Raw genomic sequence first — 18,759 nt, 5'->3', positions numbered from 1 at the left:
TTTTGTTTGGTTTGGTTTGGGTTTTTTTGGTTTTTGTTTTTGGTTAGCACTTGCCAGTTCTTCTGAGGCACCAGCAGTCTTGTCTTTTATCCCACCTAGTTTAAGGGACACAGTAACACTCAGAGTGGTTTTCAGCCTGCAGTTGGCTTTGAAAATGCTTCCAGTTCAAGCCTGAGGAGTTTATGTGAATGAAAAACACAACTGCTGCTGCTTCTTCCAGATATATTATCTAGTCTAATAAAAGGTATGGCTTCTCTCAACAAATCTTCATTTTTGCTTTCGCCGACAGCCCCAAGAGGATGTATTTTGTGAAGGTATTTCCAGGGGAATCACTTCAAAACAAAGATTGGTTGTGCTTGCCCCTGCTGATGCCCACACCTTTTTAAGGCTTGTGATATCCAAAAGGTGATTTCTTATATAAGTGCTCAGCTTTTCCTGCTAGTTCCAGGTGAGGTTTGCCTTCACTGTCTGCTGCTGGAGCTGAGGGGGGAGGGAGCCAAAAGCACTCATGCATCCGTTGGCAAAGAGGGAAGAGGCCAACAGAAGAGACAAGAAAAGGTTAGTGTGGCTTTTGTGCACCATATGAAAAGCAAGTCAATACCATTATGGGGGCATTGGAGGGTACTCAAAGCAATCAGCCAGGGGCCATTGTGTTCCTTTAATCTACATGTGTGTCTCCCAAGAACTCCATTAGTTAAGATGAATGAACTATGCAATGTCCCTAATTTCTTCTAATTTTGAGCTGTTTTTTTATGGCACTCACTACCAGTGCCTGTCCCTCCTGAAGCCCTGGGCAAACAGGGGAATTATTTAATTTTGTTGTAGCAAAAAAAGATAGCAAGGTGAAATGAAGGAGCAAAAACCCTTTTAGCTGGGTTCTGATCTGGAAGTAAGTACCACAAAGGGCACTGAGTCCTGGCAGAGATGCTGCTCTTAGGGTACCTTTCACAATTGTCAAATAAAGGGAGAAGATTCAAATTTTTGCTGTTAATCACAATGCAAATACATAGCTAAAAAAACCTTCCACTGCCAAAGCAGTGCTCACATCCCACACAGCATGTAAGAGACCTTTCCTCCCTGACAGAGAAGGGTCCTCTTTCCTTCTAGTGGATTTGAGTTGTATTTGCCTTATGGAGCTGCACTTGTCACTATAGCATCCTTCTTGCAGGAGAAGAGCTGAGATGTTCAAAGAGGAAGCAACTGCCTTGGTCACAATCTCTAAAACTCAAAAAAATCCACCAAACAAACCAAACCACTCACCCTGTAGAAGAGCTGAGAGCAGCTCCAGAATTGCCATGATTCAGGCACAGACTCTGGTGCCCTGACTCACACATGAGGCATAACAGTTCCTATGATAATCAGAGACTAATGAAAAGTTTAAGAGAGCAAAGCAAGGTAACTGAGTATTTGCCTTTGGGCTTACTGTACTGGTCTAGATGTATCTGATATGAGTATGAAGCCTCAGTGATAACTGTGGTACATCACAGGTTTGTAAAGGCCAGTTTCCATTGGAAATTTACAGGGGCAATCAGGATCACATTGGAAAATATTCATTAGGGGATGAAGTAGGTGGGATTTGTTACTTGCTGTTCCAAAAGACAGCTCCCATTCCATCAACTTTTATAGGGTTTTTTTTCCTTTGCAATGTGTTATTGCAACAGTTAAAATTATGTTTGGAAGCTACCAAAAATTCTCAAGATGGACAACCTCTGAAGCACATCTGCCTGGTGTACCTCCTTCCTGTGCCTGCACAGTGAGGACCAAATGGAAGTAGTTTTGACCCTGTTGCTGCTGTTGAGACACACCTACATAGCTTCACACAATGAAATAAGCACCATAAAATGCTGCATAAGTTGCTTCCTTTCCTCCCATATTTTCTTCATGTCAAGCTGAAGTAATTGCAGCTTTGTAAAACAGACATTTGAAGCTGAAGTCACTCTGCAGGTGGGACATCACTCCAGACCAGTGATGTGCAGCAGAGAGCACCTTCCCAAAACAAAAACAGGAATTTCAAGGTCAGACAGCAAATGGACAAGGGAATGGGGAAGGGCAAGGAGAAGGGGGAAATATTCACCCAGCAGGAACCTGTACCCTGCTGCAGTTTGCATACTCTGTATCTTCTAACAGATTGTTAAAAAAAAAAAAAAAAAATTTGCTTTTTTGCTCCCCAGAAGTTCATAACTGCAGTTTAAGAACCTCTTGAAAGCACAATGTATGAGGACGCTGCCACCTCCTCCCATCCTTGCATCACTCATACCTTGACTGTCCCCTCCTGCTTTTTTCCTGGTGAGATTATTCTTGATCTGCCCCTTAGGAGAGCTGGTTGTGTTTCTTCCACCACAGTCAAGGTGCTTTTTGGTGTGCTGGGGCTGCCATGGAGCGTGGCCCCAGTGCTGTCCTGGCTGAGGGCAGGGGCAGCCCCTGGGGTGCGAGCAGCACCCATGTGCTGTCAGGGCTCCCACATTTGGGCTCACTGCCCTCAGCCGCAGGGAGGGAGGGAGAGGAGGTTCATGCTATAAAGCTATACTAATGCAATCCTTCTTTACTTGTTTTCCAATTAGCCTAATTGAATTCGGATTGCTTTAAAAGTGGGCACTAGAGACATTTATCTTGATGGGATGACGGCCTTGAGCTCTAGCGATCCTATTAGCTATAAGAACCCAAATCCCAGGTAGGGTCTGTCCAGCAGTAGCTCCCATGTGACCGAATGCCTTAATCTGCTTCTTTTCTGTGCAGCTCACACACACACACACACACACACACACACACACGCACAAGCATGCACACCTGTGCACAAGTGCCCAGAAAGGTGCACATGCATTTGTGCACACCCAGGCACACGAGGGCATCCCTGCAGGCACGCATAGATGTGCACACACACACACACACACACACAAACACACACATGCAGCACATGCCTCTTCAGGTTCCAGCAGCCTTAGGAGAAAGGTTGTTAGAGCAAAATGTTGGAGAAAGACCTGATGCCAGCCCTAGGGTGGGTGCAAACCCTGGCCCTGGCACCCCAAGGAAAATCCATCTCTGCAGAAACCCGTGCTCTGCCAGTCTAGACCCAGTTTTTAAGTCTCTGGCTCTAAAGGTGTTGGCTCAGACAGCCCCCTCCCCTCCCAGCAGGCTCTAGCTGTGGCAGGAGCATCCCATGCTGCAGGAGGGAAGGGTCTGTTCTGCACAGCTCACAGCCTCCTCCCCATCCCCCTCACCTCTGCCAGCCCTGACATTTTTTTGGAATCTCATTAATCGCTTGTTTGGTGATTCTGACTGTACTTTCTTCTCTGACCCTTTAAACCGTGAAAATGCTGATCTTATATGTGCTGACAAATTTAATTAGCTCCTTTAAATCACCAGATGTTTTCAGTGAGATTTTCAGGATGTCCCGGGCACATTTTAATTCAAAGGTCCAAAACCTTAGGCTTCTTTACCTTAGTGTGTTATAGATAGGACAACTCAGTCTGTAAAGTGACAGAACAGTTTGGAGACACCCACCAGGTCTATACAAATACAAAGGGGAATGGACTGATCCTCACAAACCAAAGGCCATCTGAACTGAGTCAGTGACATTTTAACCATGAAGATCTCTAAGAGGAGCACACTTGTCTTTCCATACCGATAATTAAATTTTCTGGTGACACGTGAGAGAAGAATCCCAAGAGACAGAAACTGGATCAGAAGTCTTCATGATTCTAGGCTGTTTTTGAGGCTGAGTTAGCACTTTCTAGCCTTGCTGAACATACTGGAGATTATTCTTCTCCACTAGAGAAATGAACAGTTACAGTACAACCCCCTGCACAGTCCCAGGGGGGGAAAGTCACTCCCCTTAGCAAGCTGTCTGCGTTCAGGGAAAGGAGAAACCATCTACCTCAGTCTCCTACTGCCAGCCCAGAGCAGGGCTTTGCCCAGAGCTCTCCACCTCAGTGCACCAGGTGATGGCAGTGAACCACATGTCTGACAGACCTGGGCCAGTGTTTTTCACCGTGCCAATTCCCCAGAAATGCTGAGGTGATTCCCTTCAGGTGCCTCCTGGCCAGAGAGGAGCTGGATGTGCATGGTTCTTCCCTCAGTGGCTTTGCAGCAGATGGTCCCACACGCAGTGACAATAAGCATGAGGTCATGTATCCCAGGGTACAAAGATTCCAGTAACAATTTGCTCTGGATCTGCGCTCCTATCACCTGGATGCATTGCCACAAGTAAGAGCATTTCAACATATGTGTGGGAGGAGTGTTTAGAGAGAGAAGAGTTGGAAGAAAGGGGAGAAAAGAAGAGAGAGAGACAAAAGAGGGAGAAGACAGAAGGAGAAAAGGAAGAAAGGTAGGAGAGGAGGAGGAAGGAAGGGGGAGAGAGAAAAAGAAGAGACAAACCATACTCGGTGTATTTATTAATTCAAAATTAGTATTTTTACTTGATTGGGTGGAGACAGAGACAGAGAGACTTACAAACCTGTAGGAAGGTGCCACATATATTAATTTGCAAATTTAATTCACAGGCTAGCTCTTGGAGGACTTAGGTTGTCCTTTGTTTCCTACAATACCTGAGCCCCTCAGGGGCAGCCCAGTATCCATCACCCACCTGCAAGGGCTGTGTGGCTTTTGCCTGTGTTATCCTGCACCATAATGCCTGTGGCTGTGCAAGTGCAGAGAGATTGATGGATCCATCTGCCTTGGTCATAGACACTGCTCCACAGGGCTGGTGGAGATGGCCTCTGCTGGCCCCACCAGGCTGCGGGGGCTCTGGTACTGGTGGCTAAGGCAGCCCTGCAGCCAGCAGCCAGCCCTCCACCAGCCAGCTCCATATGGGGCAGCTCTCCCCGAGCCATGAGCTCCATTGGCTCCACTTGCAATCCAGAGGCAATCAAGCCACCACCTACTCAGGTTTTCCCAAGAACAAAACTCTGAACAACAGCAAAGAGAATCTTGCTTGCTCCTGACCACAAAACCATTGAACTGGATCCTGCCTGTCCCACAGACTCAGATTTAGCACTAGTGCAAGCTGTGGTTTTTCTCAGGGTTTAGGTAATCACCTTCCAGGGAGGGCAGATTTCTGTTTAGCATGGAGATAACTTCTAGAATAAACATGGTGAGCTCGTTTTAACCTGTACAGGTTATTTGCTGGTACCAAAGCTCCAGAATTTGGCACACACCAGCCAAGCAGAGGCCACTGCTGTCACTTGATGTCTGAACGGCATTTGGAGACCGAGAGGCTGTGAAATTAAAGCAGCCTGGAGAAGCTGCAGACTGACCAGGGATGCCTGATAGCTACCGAGCCTTGGTTTCATGCATGTCCCTGCTTAGGTCTGTACATTATGCCTTTTTAATCCCAAGCTGAAGAGTTACATGCTTCACTTTTTGCTTTTTGCTATATTTAGTATGGTAATGGTCAAAAACATCTTTTTAAGTTTTTTTTGCAGAATATGTCAACATTGATATAATTGGTTTGTTTCAAAATGTTTGAAACCGACGTATTTTTATTAGAAATACATGCCTTTATTTCTGAAAGCAGTATTAAATGAGTGGTTAGCTCATGTTATGCATAAGAAGCACAATTTTGCTAAAATACACATTTACTGGCATTTAGATTACTTTGAAAAAGGCACATTTTTTCCCCAATATTGTCTTTTTTTACAGCCATTTTTTCCATGGGGAAAAATGTTATGTTAAAAAAATGAAGATCAGTTCTGTCTTTGTACTAAGCAGTCACAGAATGGAAATTTTGATCCCCCTTGGGGTTTTGAAGTCTCTGTCTCTCTGTCTTACTTTTCTATATTTACATTTAATGCTATAGAGCTAAGTGCATTCCCCTGTCTGCCCTCACTCTGCAGCCCCTGCTTTTGCAACCTGTGGGTAGTGGTGTCTCTTCTACATCACAGAACATTTCTGCTCAGCAGCCTGTTTCATTTCAGTGAAGGTGGCTTGTGCCTTTTCTTTGATTGCATCCATGTCCATATTCTGGATGTTCTGCAGCTGTCCCAGGATAGAGTCCTTGTCCTCTTCCTCCACTTGATCTTCTGCCACCATTTTTGCCAAGTCTTCTGGCAAACCCACATCATCTCCAGCCATCTGTATTTGATTCTCATCCAGTTCACTCTGATGCAAAAAGCAGAAAATAACAACAGTACATGAGAGTATTTCTGATGTTCCAGGATCTACCAATGAGTCTCTTTTCTGTTCATTTGTTAGTTTGTTTTAGGGACAACCAAAACAAACTTCTTAGATGCCACTTGTGAATTCAGGGGCTCAGTCAGACCCCATACAAGTGCTAAGATTTTTGAGATAATGTCAATTACATTTCTTTGAAGAGTTTGAATAGTGTCAAAATTGAAGCCACTCACCATTTTAGACATCTTAGCCCTATGTATAAACCTTGGTAACATGCTGAAATTGCTGGAAATCCACACCAAGTTATTTGTGTCCACAAAAGACATGCTGCACCAAAGTGCCCAGGCTGTCAGCTATCGTGCAATTTGGGTGATGAAGCAACAGCTTTGGAAAAACTGTGAAGCTACCACTGCACTGCTCATTTGTTGGTGGGTATTTGTAGGTGTCAGCACTGAATGGAAGCCTTCCTGAAGGAAGAAGCATTAAACTTAGGAAGGAATTACAGGAAAAAGAGGTTTTGTCTTTCTCAGGCCATATATAAACTATAGCTAGGTCTTTGGTGGTCATCTCTGAGTTATGATGAAGAGCAGGGGCTGCCTGGCACATAATCAGAGCAGCACTGCAGTGCTGGTAAGGGGACTTATAATAGGAGGACTTAGACAACAAAAGAGGGGATGGAGGTTGGATGTGAGTCTGAAAAAGCAAAAGGAGACAGGAGAAGGAACTGGTTAAGCAATTAGAAGGTCTGAGATGTAGGCACTACACACGCTTGCTTCCTGCCTGCCTGCTGAAAAGCTGTGTCAGTGGGGCTACATCTATCCTTCAGACAATGGAGATTTTGTTCACATTTTATGGTGGGTTCTGGTGGATCCAGAGCTCAGAAGAACAGGATATTTTGACACAGTTCACACATCAAAGATAAGCATTAATGCCTCATTACATCTCAAAAATGAAGCATGACAGCAGCAAAGGCCTGATATGAATAAGCAGCAATGCTGTCAGCAGGAGGTGTTTTTGAGAGTGAGAGGGGTCTTGGGCTTGCATGAATGAGTGAATGCAGGAATGAATGGAAGGACATATATTGAGCAATGTCTGTGTGGTTTCAGGCCTTAGCAAGGACTGGCAGTCTGGGATGATTGACTGCACAGCCAACTGTTTACTCTCACATGTATTTGCAGGCTTTGTATTATTAGCAATAACTGTACTTTCCTTTAACCTGATTTCTCCCTTCATCTCTTATGAAAAGAAGGAGGGGTGTATCCTGATGATTAGTACTGTGTGGCTAAAATGAGTGAGAACATCTCTTGACCCTGTTGGGTAAAGGCTGCTGCCATCAGATCTGTGGGATCTATAAAAATTAGACCAATTGGCAGAAGAATTCTTTATTGGTTGTGTAGCAGGAAAAGATGTGTTAAGCTTTTAATCAGCAAGTGCTGGCTATTGGAGGAGTTAGCCCTTTTGAAATCCTCCCAAGCAGCAGTAGAGGATGATAAAAAAAATACTGGATTAATTACCAAAAAAGTCACCCTAAGCAGACAGTCACAGATGTTCTTTTCTTTAGAACTGTTTATAACTTAAGACATCCTCACTGGACAGTACTGCCTATTATGTGGAGAAATGCCCAGACAGCAGATACAAATGCCACTTTGGCAATGCAATTGTTATGCATGTTCTTGCACCAAATCCCCCTGTCCTGCTGAAATCTGAGATGTGGTGTAAACACAGTTTGGGAGTTCAAAGTGTTCTCTGACCAAAGAAGAATGTATTCATATATAATCTAAAGCAGTACAGTTTTGCCCAAGTCACCTGCTTCTACCCACCTGGCTTTTAGCCTGTTCTTGAACAGACCTACTCTGAGCTTCAGCAGGGTAGGGTCACTCAGTGGCAAGCTGAGAACATGAGATGTGTATGGCCTCTTCTCTCTCTTCTGTCTGGTTCTGTGGTTTGAAATGGGAATGCAGGATTAAGTTTCTAATTTTACTTGTTGATTTGGGGTTTTTTTCAGTTTGTTTTTGTTTTTTCTGGTTAAGTCTGGAGGAAATGAGTAAAGCTTGTTTTCTCATGAGGAGAGACGAGGAGATTTTCCCACAGAATATTCTTAAAGTCAGGCTATCACTGTGAGTGTCCAGATACACAGTGAGCCTTCTGACAGTCAGGATCAGAAATATGGTGCTGTAAAAGCATCGTGTCTGTTCGTGTCAGCAGCTTGCAGTCGGAGTGTGAGCAGGGTGCGTGGATCCCTGCTGTCCCAGCATGAGCCCCTCTGGACCCTGGCAAACCTGCACCAGGCTGGATGGTCTCTCTCCTGATGACCTTAACCTCCACAGACTCCAGGTCTCTGCAAGTGCTCAGCTACCCTTTTAAGATCTCTGAGAACACAGGAGTAAATTCAATATGCCTGGCACTGGTTTCTTGCCCCCAGGCCAGCTGGCCTGGGGCAGCCCACTTGGATGCTATTGAACTCTCTCACCCTACCAATCAGGGTGGTCCCATCGAACTGGGAATGCCTGCACCAGCTCCCAAAGTGTCCCTGGGAACTGCTTGGGAGAGTGCCCAGGCCAAACTGGGTCAGACACTATTCTGACAATTCAACAGTGTGGGTGATAGAGTCCTAGTGCCTGGCAATATTCTTTGACCCAGATTATGCAGCTGATGTAGGGAGATTCAGATCTGCTTTGCTACAGGTGCAATGTAATAGTTCTTTATAGATAGAGGATACGCAAGTGGAAATGGGGATCAGTCTGAACATCTCATTCAGAACAAAAGCTCGCAGACTGATCCACAGGGGAGCCAAAATGTTTTCCATCGTGTCTGTGTGATGTACTGCTTTCCTCCTGTCTAACCTACTGTGACATAAAATATGCCAATGGGCAGAGATTCTTAGCCGGGTGAATCCAGACCCCATCCTGTGATCCATCGCCCATACCGAACCGGTTAGGCACCAGCAGGGCTGTGGGCCCCTCACCAGAAAGCTCCAGGAGCCACGGGTTGGGACCACCACCCACGCCCCCCCGGCGCCATCCCCAGGCAGGGACCGGGGTCCAGAGCTCGGAAGGGCGAGGGGAGGCTGCCCCACACCGCGCTCCGGGCTTGCCAGGCACCCTGACGCCATCGCCCACTGCGGGCCCGTGAACAGCCCCCGGGCACAGGTCCTGCCACCCGCCCGACTTCTGAGGGCGTCTTCCGGAATGTGCCCGGACCGGCACCGGGCGACTGCAGAACCGGCACCGGCCGCGGCGGGACCCTGGGGCTGCGGGGCGGGAAGCACCTGTGCAGACCCCTCGGCCCGGCCTGGGCGCCCCCGTAGCAGCCCTGCCTCACCGCCTCAGTGCAGCCCGCCCGCCGCCATGACTGCACCGCGGGTGAGGTGCTGGGGCCTGTTCGGAAAACACGCAGAGCAGCAAAAGAATTCTTCAGGCTTAGCAGATGCTTGGGTTTAGGCATTTCTGTAAAGCCTGCCTGCACTGAAGAGCCGCTCCTGAGGTAAGTTTCTCTTTCTGCTCAGTCAGTATGTGTCCCCCACAGCACAACTAGCGCTGAGGTACCAGCTGCGCGGAAGTTAAAAATTCTTTTAATTCTGGAATGGCACTGTTCATTAAATCAAGTCTTACCAAGGTTCCCGTCATAGCAGAATAGAGCAAGAGCTGTTTGAGATTATGTGACTGCAAGCCCCTTTCATAGCGAGCAGCTTTCATTTGTAATATCTTTAGCTTCACTTCTTAACAGAAAAGACACCTGATTGCATCTGAATATTCCTCTTTCCTCCTAAACATCAGCAAACCAAAAACATCCTGCTGTTCCCTGACTGAGTGTTGTAGAGCTGTGCCCGCACAAGTGCTTTGAAAGGGGCAGGGACCGCCTGCTTGGAGCAGGTGGCACAGACCCGTCCGGAGGTTCTGGAAACTCACCACACCGTCCCCAGCACTTGGGCAGAAAAACTGCACGGATCTGGCAATATTTTTACAGAGAGCAGTGGATTTGAGGAGATGAGTGGGTCCGTGGTGATCAGCGCTGTGGAAGTGGTGGTGGTGCCCATGGGGAGGGGGTGCTGTGCTGCAGAGAAGGTGTTGGGTGTGTGGTCAGGTGTTTGTTGCCTCCATCAGGCACCTCAGGCCCTTGCACGTAGATTTTGCAGAAGCTAATTACTGAATACAAGTTTAGGAAAATGGCAATATGTGAATAAAAGAGCTTGGCTTGGGTTCTTTTAATTAAAATGTTTAGTTATGTATTTGTATAATTTTTAAAAAATGTTTTATATGGAGGTGATGCATTAAATACTCTGAAGATGAAAAAATTGTCCATAGATCAAATGTCCCATGGCTAAAAAACATCTTTCTGATGACAAACCTAAGTTGACAATTCTGTTAATAGGATTAGGTTCATTAAGGGACTGCTTTCTCTTATAAATCTGGCCTAGATAGCATGGAGCTTTAGATTTTGCACTGAAAAGGGGGCCCTGCTTAGTCCTGAATTTCGTGCTTTCATTTACAATGTGTGCTAATGACTTATACTGGTAATATTCAAGGTTTCTATTCCATACAACCTGATACGACTTTCATTTTTCAGAATAATTAATGCATTATCATAGGTCTGAAAGCATTTTGCTGCCACAATGATGTATCCTGGAGATGATTTTTTTTTCAGGGACATATAGCATGCAAGTCATAATTTCATTTTCTTCCTGGTAGAAAATATGTTTTCCTAAGGGCTGATGAAAAGAAAGCAGACCTTCAGCCAAAAAATTCTGTATAGGTAGAGACATACAGAAAAGCAGATCAAGCAAAATTTACTCTCAACCTCCAGAAATCAGCAAAGCTGAGTATATGCTGAGTATCTTCTCTCCTGGCTTAGAGCTACTGTCCTCCTTTGGAGGCAAGCCTTTTGCTGTTATGATTGAAACAGCAGAGTCAAGATCCTGCAGGAGATGGGGCAGGTCCCCACAATGTGCTTGTGGGTGCTGTAAGGGGGCAGAGCTCTTGTCAGAGGTCAAGACCTGACACCATCTCTGAGCTGGAAAAGGCACTGTGGATGGGAAACTTACAAAATCACAAAAAGGCACCCAGTTCCACAGACTTTAATTGAGAGCTGGGCTTACAAGTGTCCTGAGGGCTTTGGAACAAGATCTTCTTGGGGTTTAAAGCTGGGTCCACATAGAGCATGGCAAGGCCATGGGGAAAATTCAGTGGCTGGCTCAATATGTGCCTCCAAAAGGCCAGCAAAGCCTAATGATATTTTACTACTCAGCTGCTAATTAAAATGCCAGTGTTTAGAGATTTAGTCCTACAATCCAATCAACCACTTAAAATCTTGTACTTAATTTTTTTTTCATAATTAATCTTTCTGTAATTAAAGTTGCCCTCAGTATACGTTTTCCTCCTTCTTGTCAGTGTTGCTGAGCACCTATGTCCCAGAACAAATAGGATGTTGCAGGTGATGAACACGGAAGAGCAGGGTGGATAATCCCCCCGGGCTCTCTCCACTCCAGAATCTGACACTGGTCATGAACTACCTGACATCTGTGATTCTCCCCTTTGTTTTTCAGGTGAATCTGAACACACGGTGCATTTCTCTAGTCTTTTTGATGCCAGGCTGTAGCTGTGAGCGAGCGCTAACAGTTCCCTGGCACATCTACTGTGTCACCAAGTCTCAGCCTCACACCACTGGAGCAGATCCTGACCACAGGGCTCTGTCACCTGTCTCACCAGGGACTGCACTGCTGAGCTGAAAGAGCTCCCCACCCTCACTTCATCCCAGGCAAGCAGGATGCACTGCAGGTACTCTGTGCAGTTTGCAGGAGATACTGGAAACATTAGGCTACAGGGTGTAGACACACATGTTTCAGCAGTGAGACCCAGAGCTGTAATAGCAATGCCTCAAGGGAGTGAAAAAGAAACTGGAGTTCAAGTTCAGGTAAGTGTGTGGGGTTTATAACCATCTGCGGAAGCCTTAGGGCTAATAATACTTTTCATTCTAGGGGCTGTTTGAATGAGAACGTGTAACTGTAGTAATATGCCTTCATTTTTGAAGGTGACAAACTGTGCCTTCAGGTAGCTTTAAAGTAAAAAATGTCCTTACAAGCAGCTTGTTGATCTGAAATGAGTTGTTAAATAGAACTGTATTAACTTCAAATTTGCTTGTGAAAGCTTTACTCAACACTGACACATTGGGAGGGCAGTAGAGGTACCTCTCTCAAAACCGTCTGCCATACTTAGACAGCACTTCTCTTTCTTGGGAAGTAAGGAAGGTTGTGGTTGCAAAACCCATGTTTTTAAAGTTAGAGAAAAATACATTTTTCGTCCCTGATAATGAATGAAGCCTGCCCAACTGGTTACATACAGATGGTATAGTTTTACTTAAGTCACAAGGTTGATTGACTTTTTATCCAAGTTGTAATTTGCTTTGAGGGTTCGAGCAAGAGATTGTTTTCAGCGCAGTGCAATTTGGTGAACATGGCACTAGAGGGCCTTTGGCGGCTCAGGGTTAGAAACGGCAGCAAAGTAACATCGCAGAAAAAACGGGATTTACAATTTGTGTTTACATGGTGTAATCACCTCCTGAACCTAGGAGACTGTTTATTTTAAAATGCTTGACGGCTGGGTCCTCTCCTTCTGATGTCTCAGTGGGAAATCCTTTACACAGTTCAGCAGAGATGGTTGGAAATGTTTGAGTATTTAGTTGTGCTTGCCACAGAGCATACACAAATATTTAATTCCATTGCCTGTGGATCCCAAGGTCAGTTTTAAAACTCCTCAGTCATGTTTGCATTTGCTCCCAAGTCATGCCAGGCAATGGAACCTAAGGGGCCAGCTGGGTCGGAATTGTGTTAGGGACCATCAGGTAGTTTAATGACAAGGGTGGTGGAACTCCAACATGGAGAGCATGCCCCAGCACTGGGAGTTTAGTTAATCTAACTGGAGTTTAGATTAAGCACTAGATTCACAGACTACTGAGGGAACTGTCAAAAAAATCTTCCCCTGGCAAAGGGTAACCCGTCTTGAAATGCATTCTCCACAAGGAAGCCTTCATGGCTGATTCCTCCTGCCAGGCTGGAGGATTGTACCAGTCCAGGGCCAGAAGCTCCAGCAAAAGGCCCTGAGAGGAAAGGGGACAAGTGGAACCAGTAAGCCCACTGCTCATAGACAGCCAAACAAAAAAGTGTCCCCACAGATTTGGATGTAGTGATTGAACAAATCCTCTATTTTTTAATTAATTTACTTTGAGAAAAAGGAAAAGGGGTGACTGGAGGAGCTGGCTGAAAAGGTTCAGCACAGTGGGAGGAGGTAGCAGAGGTGGTGTGTGTGTAAAGGTAGCTGTAAAGTCAAGGATGAGTCCTTGAAGATAGTGGGAACATGTAATGGGTTTAAATAATCTACTTGAAAAGCCAGCAAGTCTTCCCTCTAAGCCAGGAAAAGACTTCAGATACACTAGAGTTACCTTTGTATCCATGGGCTTTTATGGCAGGAAAATACTATCCACCTAGATGCCAACCATGCCTTCTGTCATCATCCAGAAGCTGTTGGAGCTGTTGCCTGCTTTTATCAAACCTCCCTACTTCTGTTTATGTTTTGGTTTTCCTGGGAATATCTGACAGTGTTAGGACAATAGAAGAAGACTAATGGGCCATTTGCTTCATGTTTCTTTGCCTCTTATTTGTTTGTTTGGTTTTTTTTTAACTGTTACATGTTTCTACTTTAAGAACATACAAACACACACATGTGTGTCTCACATCTGTGAGACAGGAGCTGGACAGATACTCAGTTTGCCTAGCCACCTGTTTCAGATCTGACAGGACAGAGAGGGGTTACAGGACTATTTCCATTAGATTGGGATACTGAGGGGAGAGGAAAGGGTCTAAAAGGAGCAGTCACTAGGCAAAAACGTGGCTCTCACCTCCTCCATTCCTGTACTGAGCTGCAGTGGGGATCCTGCTGATGAAGGCAATTTGCTACTGTGGCAGTCTGTGTGTTTTAAAGTTGGCCACTGAACTGGATGAGATCCTTCAGGCTTACCTTAGGGAGTCTGTACTTTTCTCTCAGGTGAACCCTCAGACAGGCTCGCTCTGCTTTTTTCTGTGCAAATGCTGCATCTCTTTCCATCCTGGAATTCAGAAAAAAAAAATGTTTCTTCACAATACTAGTAAAATACAGTCTTTTACACAACCAGTTGCTTGGCTGTGCACAGGAGTTGTTCCCAAAGTTGTGTCACTGTCCCAATGCCACATAAGGAGTGATAACCAATACAGTGATGCTGAGAGGCCAGACCTCTTGTACCCTGAGTGTGTTCTCAGAACAGTTCCCTTGAGTCTTGTGAAGAAGGTGGGATAAGTCAGTACCACTTGTCAGGAGGTTGCACCTGCACAGCTGTCACTGCTCAGGTAACAGTGAACATTTCCAATAGGCAGAACAGAAAAGTTGTTAATCCTTATTCTACTGGGGCACTTGCAGTGGCACATCTGCATCTGGTCTCTTTAGCATCCATTTATTGTTTCAGAACTTCCTACAGCAACGAATTGCACAACTTCCCTTCGTGGAAAAGTACTTCTTTCATCTGTGATTTTATAAAATGCTTTCATTAGATTTTCAGAACCATTTAGCATTATTTTTTGTTACATTACTTACGCATTTATTTGCAAAATGTGTCTCCTCAAATATTTTTGCTAACATTTGATAACATTCACCTTCTCCCCTCTCTCTTTACGTTTTCCCTAGAAGCACTGTCATGGAAATTCTATAGCAAAATTAATTTTGTTCCAGTGTAGGTATTTTGTCACATGAAGGCTACTGATGAGGATGAAATATTACCTTTTCACTGCTTCTACAAATGAATTTTTTGAGTTTTCTCTCTCTTAAAAAAATGGTTCACACCAACTGAAAGGCTACTTAAATTTCTTTGAGCCAGTCATTGATGAGAAGATTGGGAAGAGATTTTTTGAGCTCTCTGGTATATTTTCCCTTTTTTCTCAACCTCCCTGTTCTGTTGCCCACCCCTCTGCAGGGGAACTGTTAGTAGCCACAGCCACTGTTGGGACATATCCCAGCATGTCCTTGCTGGTGTTCAGTGAGGCTGAGGGGCAGGAGGGGATTTTCTGCACAGATCTGTTTGAGCTTCCCAACTGTGCTGACACTGCAGGAAGGCCTGGCAGAACGCAGCCAGTCTCTTACCACTGCCTGGGCCCTAAGCCTGATCTTACACTGCTTTGTCCTGGAGTATCTCACTATGCCATGGACCATGGAGCTTTGTGAAAATAGGCAACAGGTACAGGAGTGCAGAGCCTGTGATGTACAGCACGGACTGGTGGTTCCCTCTTGCTTCAACTCTTGTGGTGCAGGTTCTGCATGACTGTGCTGGAGACTGCCAGCACAAGCCACTTGTTTGTTCCTGCATATTACATGTTTTCCTGAGAAACTCCGACCTGTGCATTTTTGTGTGTTTAATCACTGAAAGAATCCCTCAAACCCTGAGAAGAGCCCAGAGCCAGGATGGCCATGCATCAAAAGCCAAACTCTGAGTGCATATAACTCCTGCAGGGCACTTCTACTTCTCTGGTGGCTACTCTTGTACAGCTGGAAACTGGATAAAGTCCAGCAGGCCCTGAAAGAGGTGCTCTGCTCACAGCAGAGATTTCTGAAACATTTACACAGCCACCCCAGTGCACCGTCCTGAGCTAACTTGTTCTCTTTGAAAGTACTTCAGATGTTCCTATTACTGTTGCAAACTGTACGCTCAGTACTCCTGCCCTGATTCCTCAGCACAGTTCAGCATGTATGAGACACACTCCACATGTGAAAAGATCATACAGATCATTTTTCCAGACATTCTTCCTGTCTCAGGAATCCCATTTTTACTTCTCAGTAAAGTATCTTCCAGCCAGCAGGGGGTTATTTTGCTTTTAAATATCCCTTGACAAAATGCCTAGCAAAGCATTGTGTATTTTATTCTAAAGCAAATTGTACCAGTTCAGGGTTTTATAATAGAAATGGCTGCTGCTAAGTACGTATGTGGATACCTCAAATTCCATCAGTCATTAACCTTTCACCTATAATCATCTTACACCAAGGATTTACACAACCATTATGTAATTGACCATTAGAAGAACAGATGCATTTGAGATGTAAAAGTCAATTGTTTTATTTATAATTATGCATGGCTTGAACTCCTACACATTAAGTACTCTATCTTACTTCTTTCATATTTAAACTCAGCAAGTGGTAAAGATTATAACTACAGACAAAGCTGAGATTTAATCATTTGAAAAGTTCTGCTTTATTTAGTAGGTTTTAGAAAAAAATAATTAAAAATGCAACTACAAAAAATTACCCTCTTAAAACGTCTCTCTAGATAAATAAGTATTTTCCATTCAACGTAGCACTTGTTATTTTTTCATGTCTGCCATAATATGGACAAAGAAAAGATGATGTGCTGAAAGCCTACACCACGTGGAGTTGTAAGAGAACAAATCACACACATTTTAGAATTAACTCTTGCACTACAAACAGCTTTGTACCTATGGAAAATTTTGATAAAATAACATCAGCTAGGAATGAATCCAGCATATCAAGGTGTGGAGACGACAGGAAAGTGTAGGAGAGAGTTGCAGGATGGGGGGGGAAGTGGGGCAAGCATATTTTATAATTTCCAGTTGGTGCACTTTTATTTGGGAAAAATGTCTGTAGCAAAGATTTGTCTGCTTTAGAAAAAGGAAGAGAGATGAATTTGTGGCTTTTTCTTGGGTTATTTTTATCTGCACAAAGTTATCAAGAAACAGCCCCATACTGGTAATAACAGAACAGGTACTCACTTCTCCTCAACCATTTGCTTTTGATATTCCTCATACTCCTCTCTGGTCATTCCTGCAGCTGCTGCTGGGTCAGAAGGAGTGCTATCTTCTTTGCTTTCTTCCCCTCCACCTCCAAGTCCCAAATTCTTTACCTGGTTGCTCAACATACTTTTCATTAGAAAGGCCATCTTCTCAAGAAAAAAGGAGTTACAAGCAAACAACTACAAGAAAGCCAAACCAAAGCAAAAATGTTTTCAAAACCAACGATTGTAAGCAAGAGAGTTTCTACAGCCACATCAGCTCTTCAAGGGCACAGTGCTAGTGAAACGTGAATGCCAAAACCAGTTTGTCAGCCATAATCTGGATTAAAGAGTGAACTCTTTAATATCTAGAGGCAGATGGTTCAGATTACTCCAAAAAAATCATTAGATGCAGCTACCTACTTTTTATATTAATACCTTAAGCTAATTTTACATACACATGAAAATCGATTGTAGTGTGCAACAGCATTTTGAATTCTTCAGTCTTGAGACTCCCACTTATAGAGATTAAAACATTCCCTGGACCACATTAGATCTGAATTAAAAACCTGGTTGACTAAATGAACACAGTAAAATCATAAAACTGGTGCTACTGTGCAGAAAACTCTTTTGAATTTACACAATCAGATGAGATTTGAAAACTGGAATTCTTCATTGAGCAAAAGCCCAAGTCCCAATATCACTTAACAGAGTGTGTTGAACTGTTTTCTCCACTTTTCTTGTGGTTGCTTCATCTCACAGATTACTATCAATACTTCTTTTTCAAGAAGGTAATCACAAAAAAAATCAAATCACATCTTTCCATTTTCTATCCCGTACTGTTTGTTTTAACTCTGCCTCAGGCTGTCTTCATCCATAGCACCACCTTGACTTGTGTTGCACAGAGACCTACTGATTTTAATCTCAATTGTCAGTAAAGGGAAAATTAATCTGACTGATTTCTTAATACAGCCTTGGTATCTTTTGTTTGTGGATTGGAGGACCTTATCTTTACAACTGCTGTTCACTTCATTAGCCTTCCATCTTCAGGTGAGGACTCACAGGATCTGCTACCTAACATCATTGACTATTTTGGGAAGAAACATATCTTATACGTCTCAAAAACTCATTTTGGGTTCTGAGCATTTATCCTACTACGCCTGACTGCGCATGCCTTACTGAAACATTCTGTCATTTTGATTATCTAAATGGCTCTCCCAGCACTCTCATCATTTCACTGAGATGGGAGGATTCCAGTTTGCCTAATGCTTTAATCTGTATTTGAGCCTTTCTAATTAAAGCAGACCTGTTACTATTAAAAAAAAAAAAAAGCAGGATATTCATAATCCTGGATTATTAGTGATTAAACAAGAATCTTTAAATTTTTTTTTTAAATAGAATATCACTCAGAAGCAAAAATTACAAATCACAACAAAACTACTTTTTATAGACTACAGATACCGGGAAAGCATTTCTCATAAATTGAAATTGATTTTTTATAATAAGTATGTGCTTGCAGAACGACCTGTAAATCACATCTGACCAGCTCTGACTTATGATTACTAAAACTGTGCTGTACATGCCCAAATGGCTGAGAGAGCTGAGGTCACAGAGGTTATGATAGCTAATCACAATTCAAGCAAAGAATGCTAAACTTGAGCATACAGCAGCCTGAAGTTGAATGCATAAACCTAAATAAAATGTGTTTTCTGGAAAAAATTAAGAAATACAAATGCAGCATTAAATTGACACAAGTATTTTGAGTTACTTCACAGTTTAATAGAACAGTAAAAACCCACCACCCCCGAAGAGACACAGACTGCTTTATTTTGAGTAGGCATGTATTGCAGCAAA

The 18,759-nt window shown here is 43.9% G+C and overlaps 1 protein-coding gene across 1 annotated transcript; it reads right to left on the bottom strand.

The window, feature by feature from the left end:
- Positions 1–5,868: 5,868 nt before the first annotated feature.
- On the bottom strand, positions 5,869–17,073 carry CPLX4 (complexin 4). The gene is made up of 3 exons (XM_008502910.1): positions 16,907–17,073; positions 14,118–14,205; positions 5,869–6,096 (listed from the first exon to the last, which is right to left on the bottom strand). The coding sequence occupies exons 1-3, from the start codon at positions 17,071–17,073 to the stop codon at positions 5,869–5,871; spliced, it is 483 nt and encodes a 160-aa protein (XP_008501132.1).
- Between the last annotated feature and the right edge of the window lie 1,686 nt (positions 17,074–18,759).

This window comes from Calypte anna, chromosome Z (genome assembly GCF_003957555.1).
Source record: "Calypte anna isolate BGI_N300 chromosome Z, bCalAnn1_v1.p, whole genome shotgun sequence".
In the NCBI taxonomy this organism is placed as follows: domain Eukaryota; kingdom Metazoa; phylum Chordata; class Aves; order Apodiformes; family Trochilidae; genus Calypte; species Calypte anna.
Note: the sequence above shows the minus strand (reverse complement) of the source record. Positions and strands in the feature narration are given on the sequence as shown.

Coding starts and splice junctions, on each gene's coding strand:
- CPLX4 (XM_008502910.1), bottom strand. CDS start 17,073: ATGGCCTTTCTAATGAAAAGTATGTTGAGCAACCAGGTAAAGAATTTG. Junction 14,206..16,906: donor AAGCAAATGGTTGAGGAGAA/GTGAGTACCTGT, acceptor TCTGAATTCCAG/GATGGAAAGAGATGCAGCAT. Junction 6,097..14,117: donor AAAAGTACAGACTCCCTAAG/GTAAGCCTGAAG, acceptor TTTTTGCATCAG/AGTGAACTGGATGAGAATCA.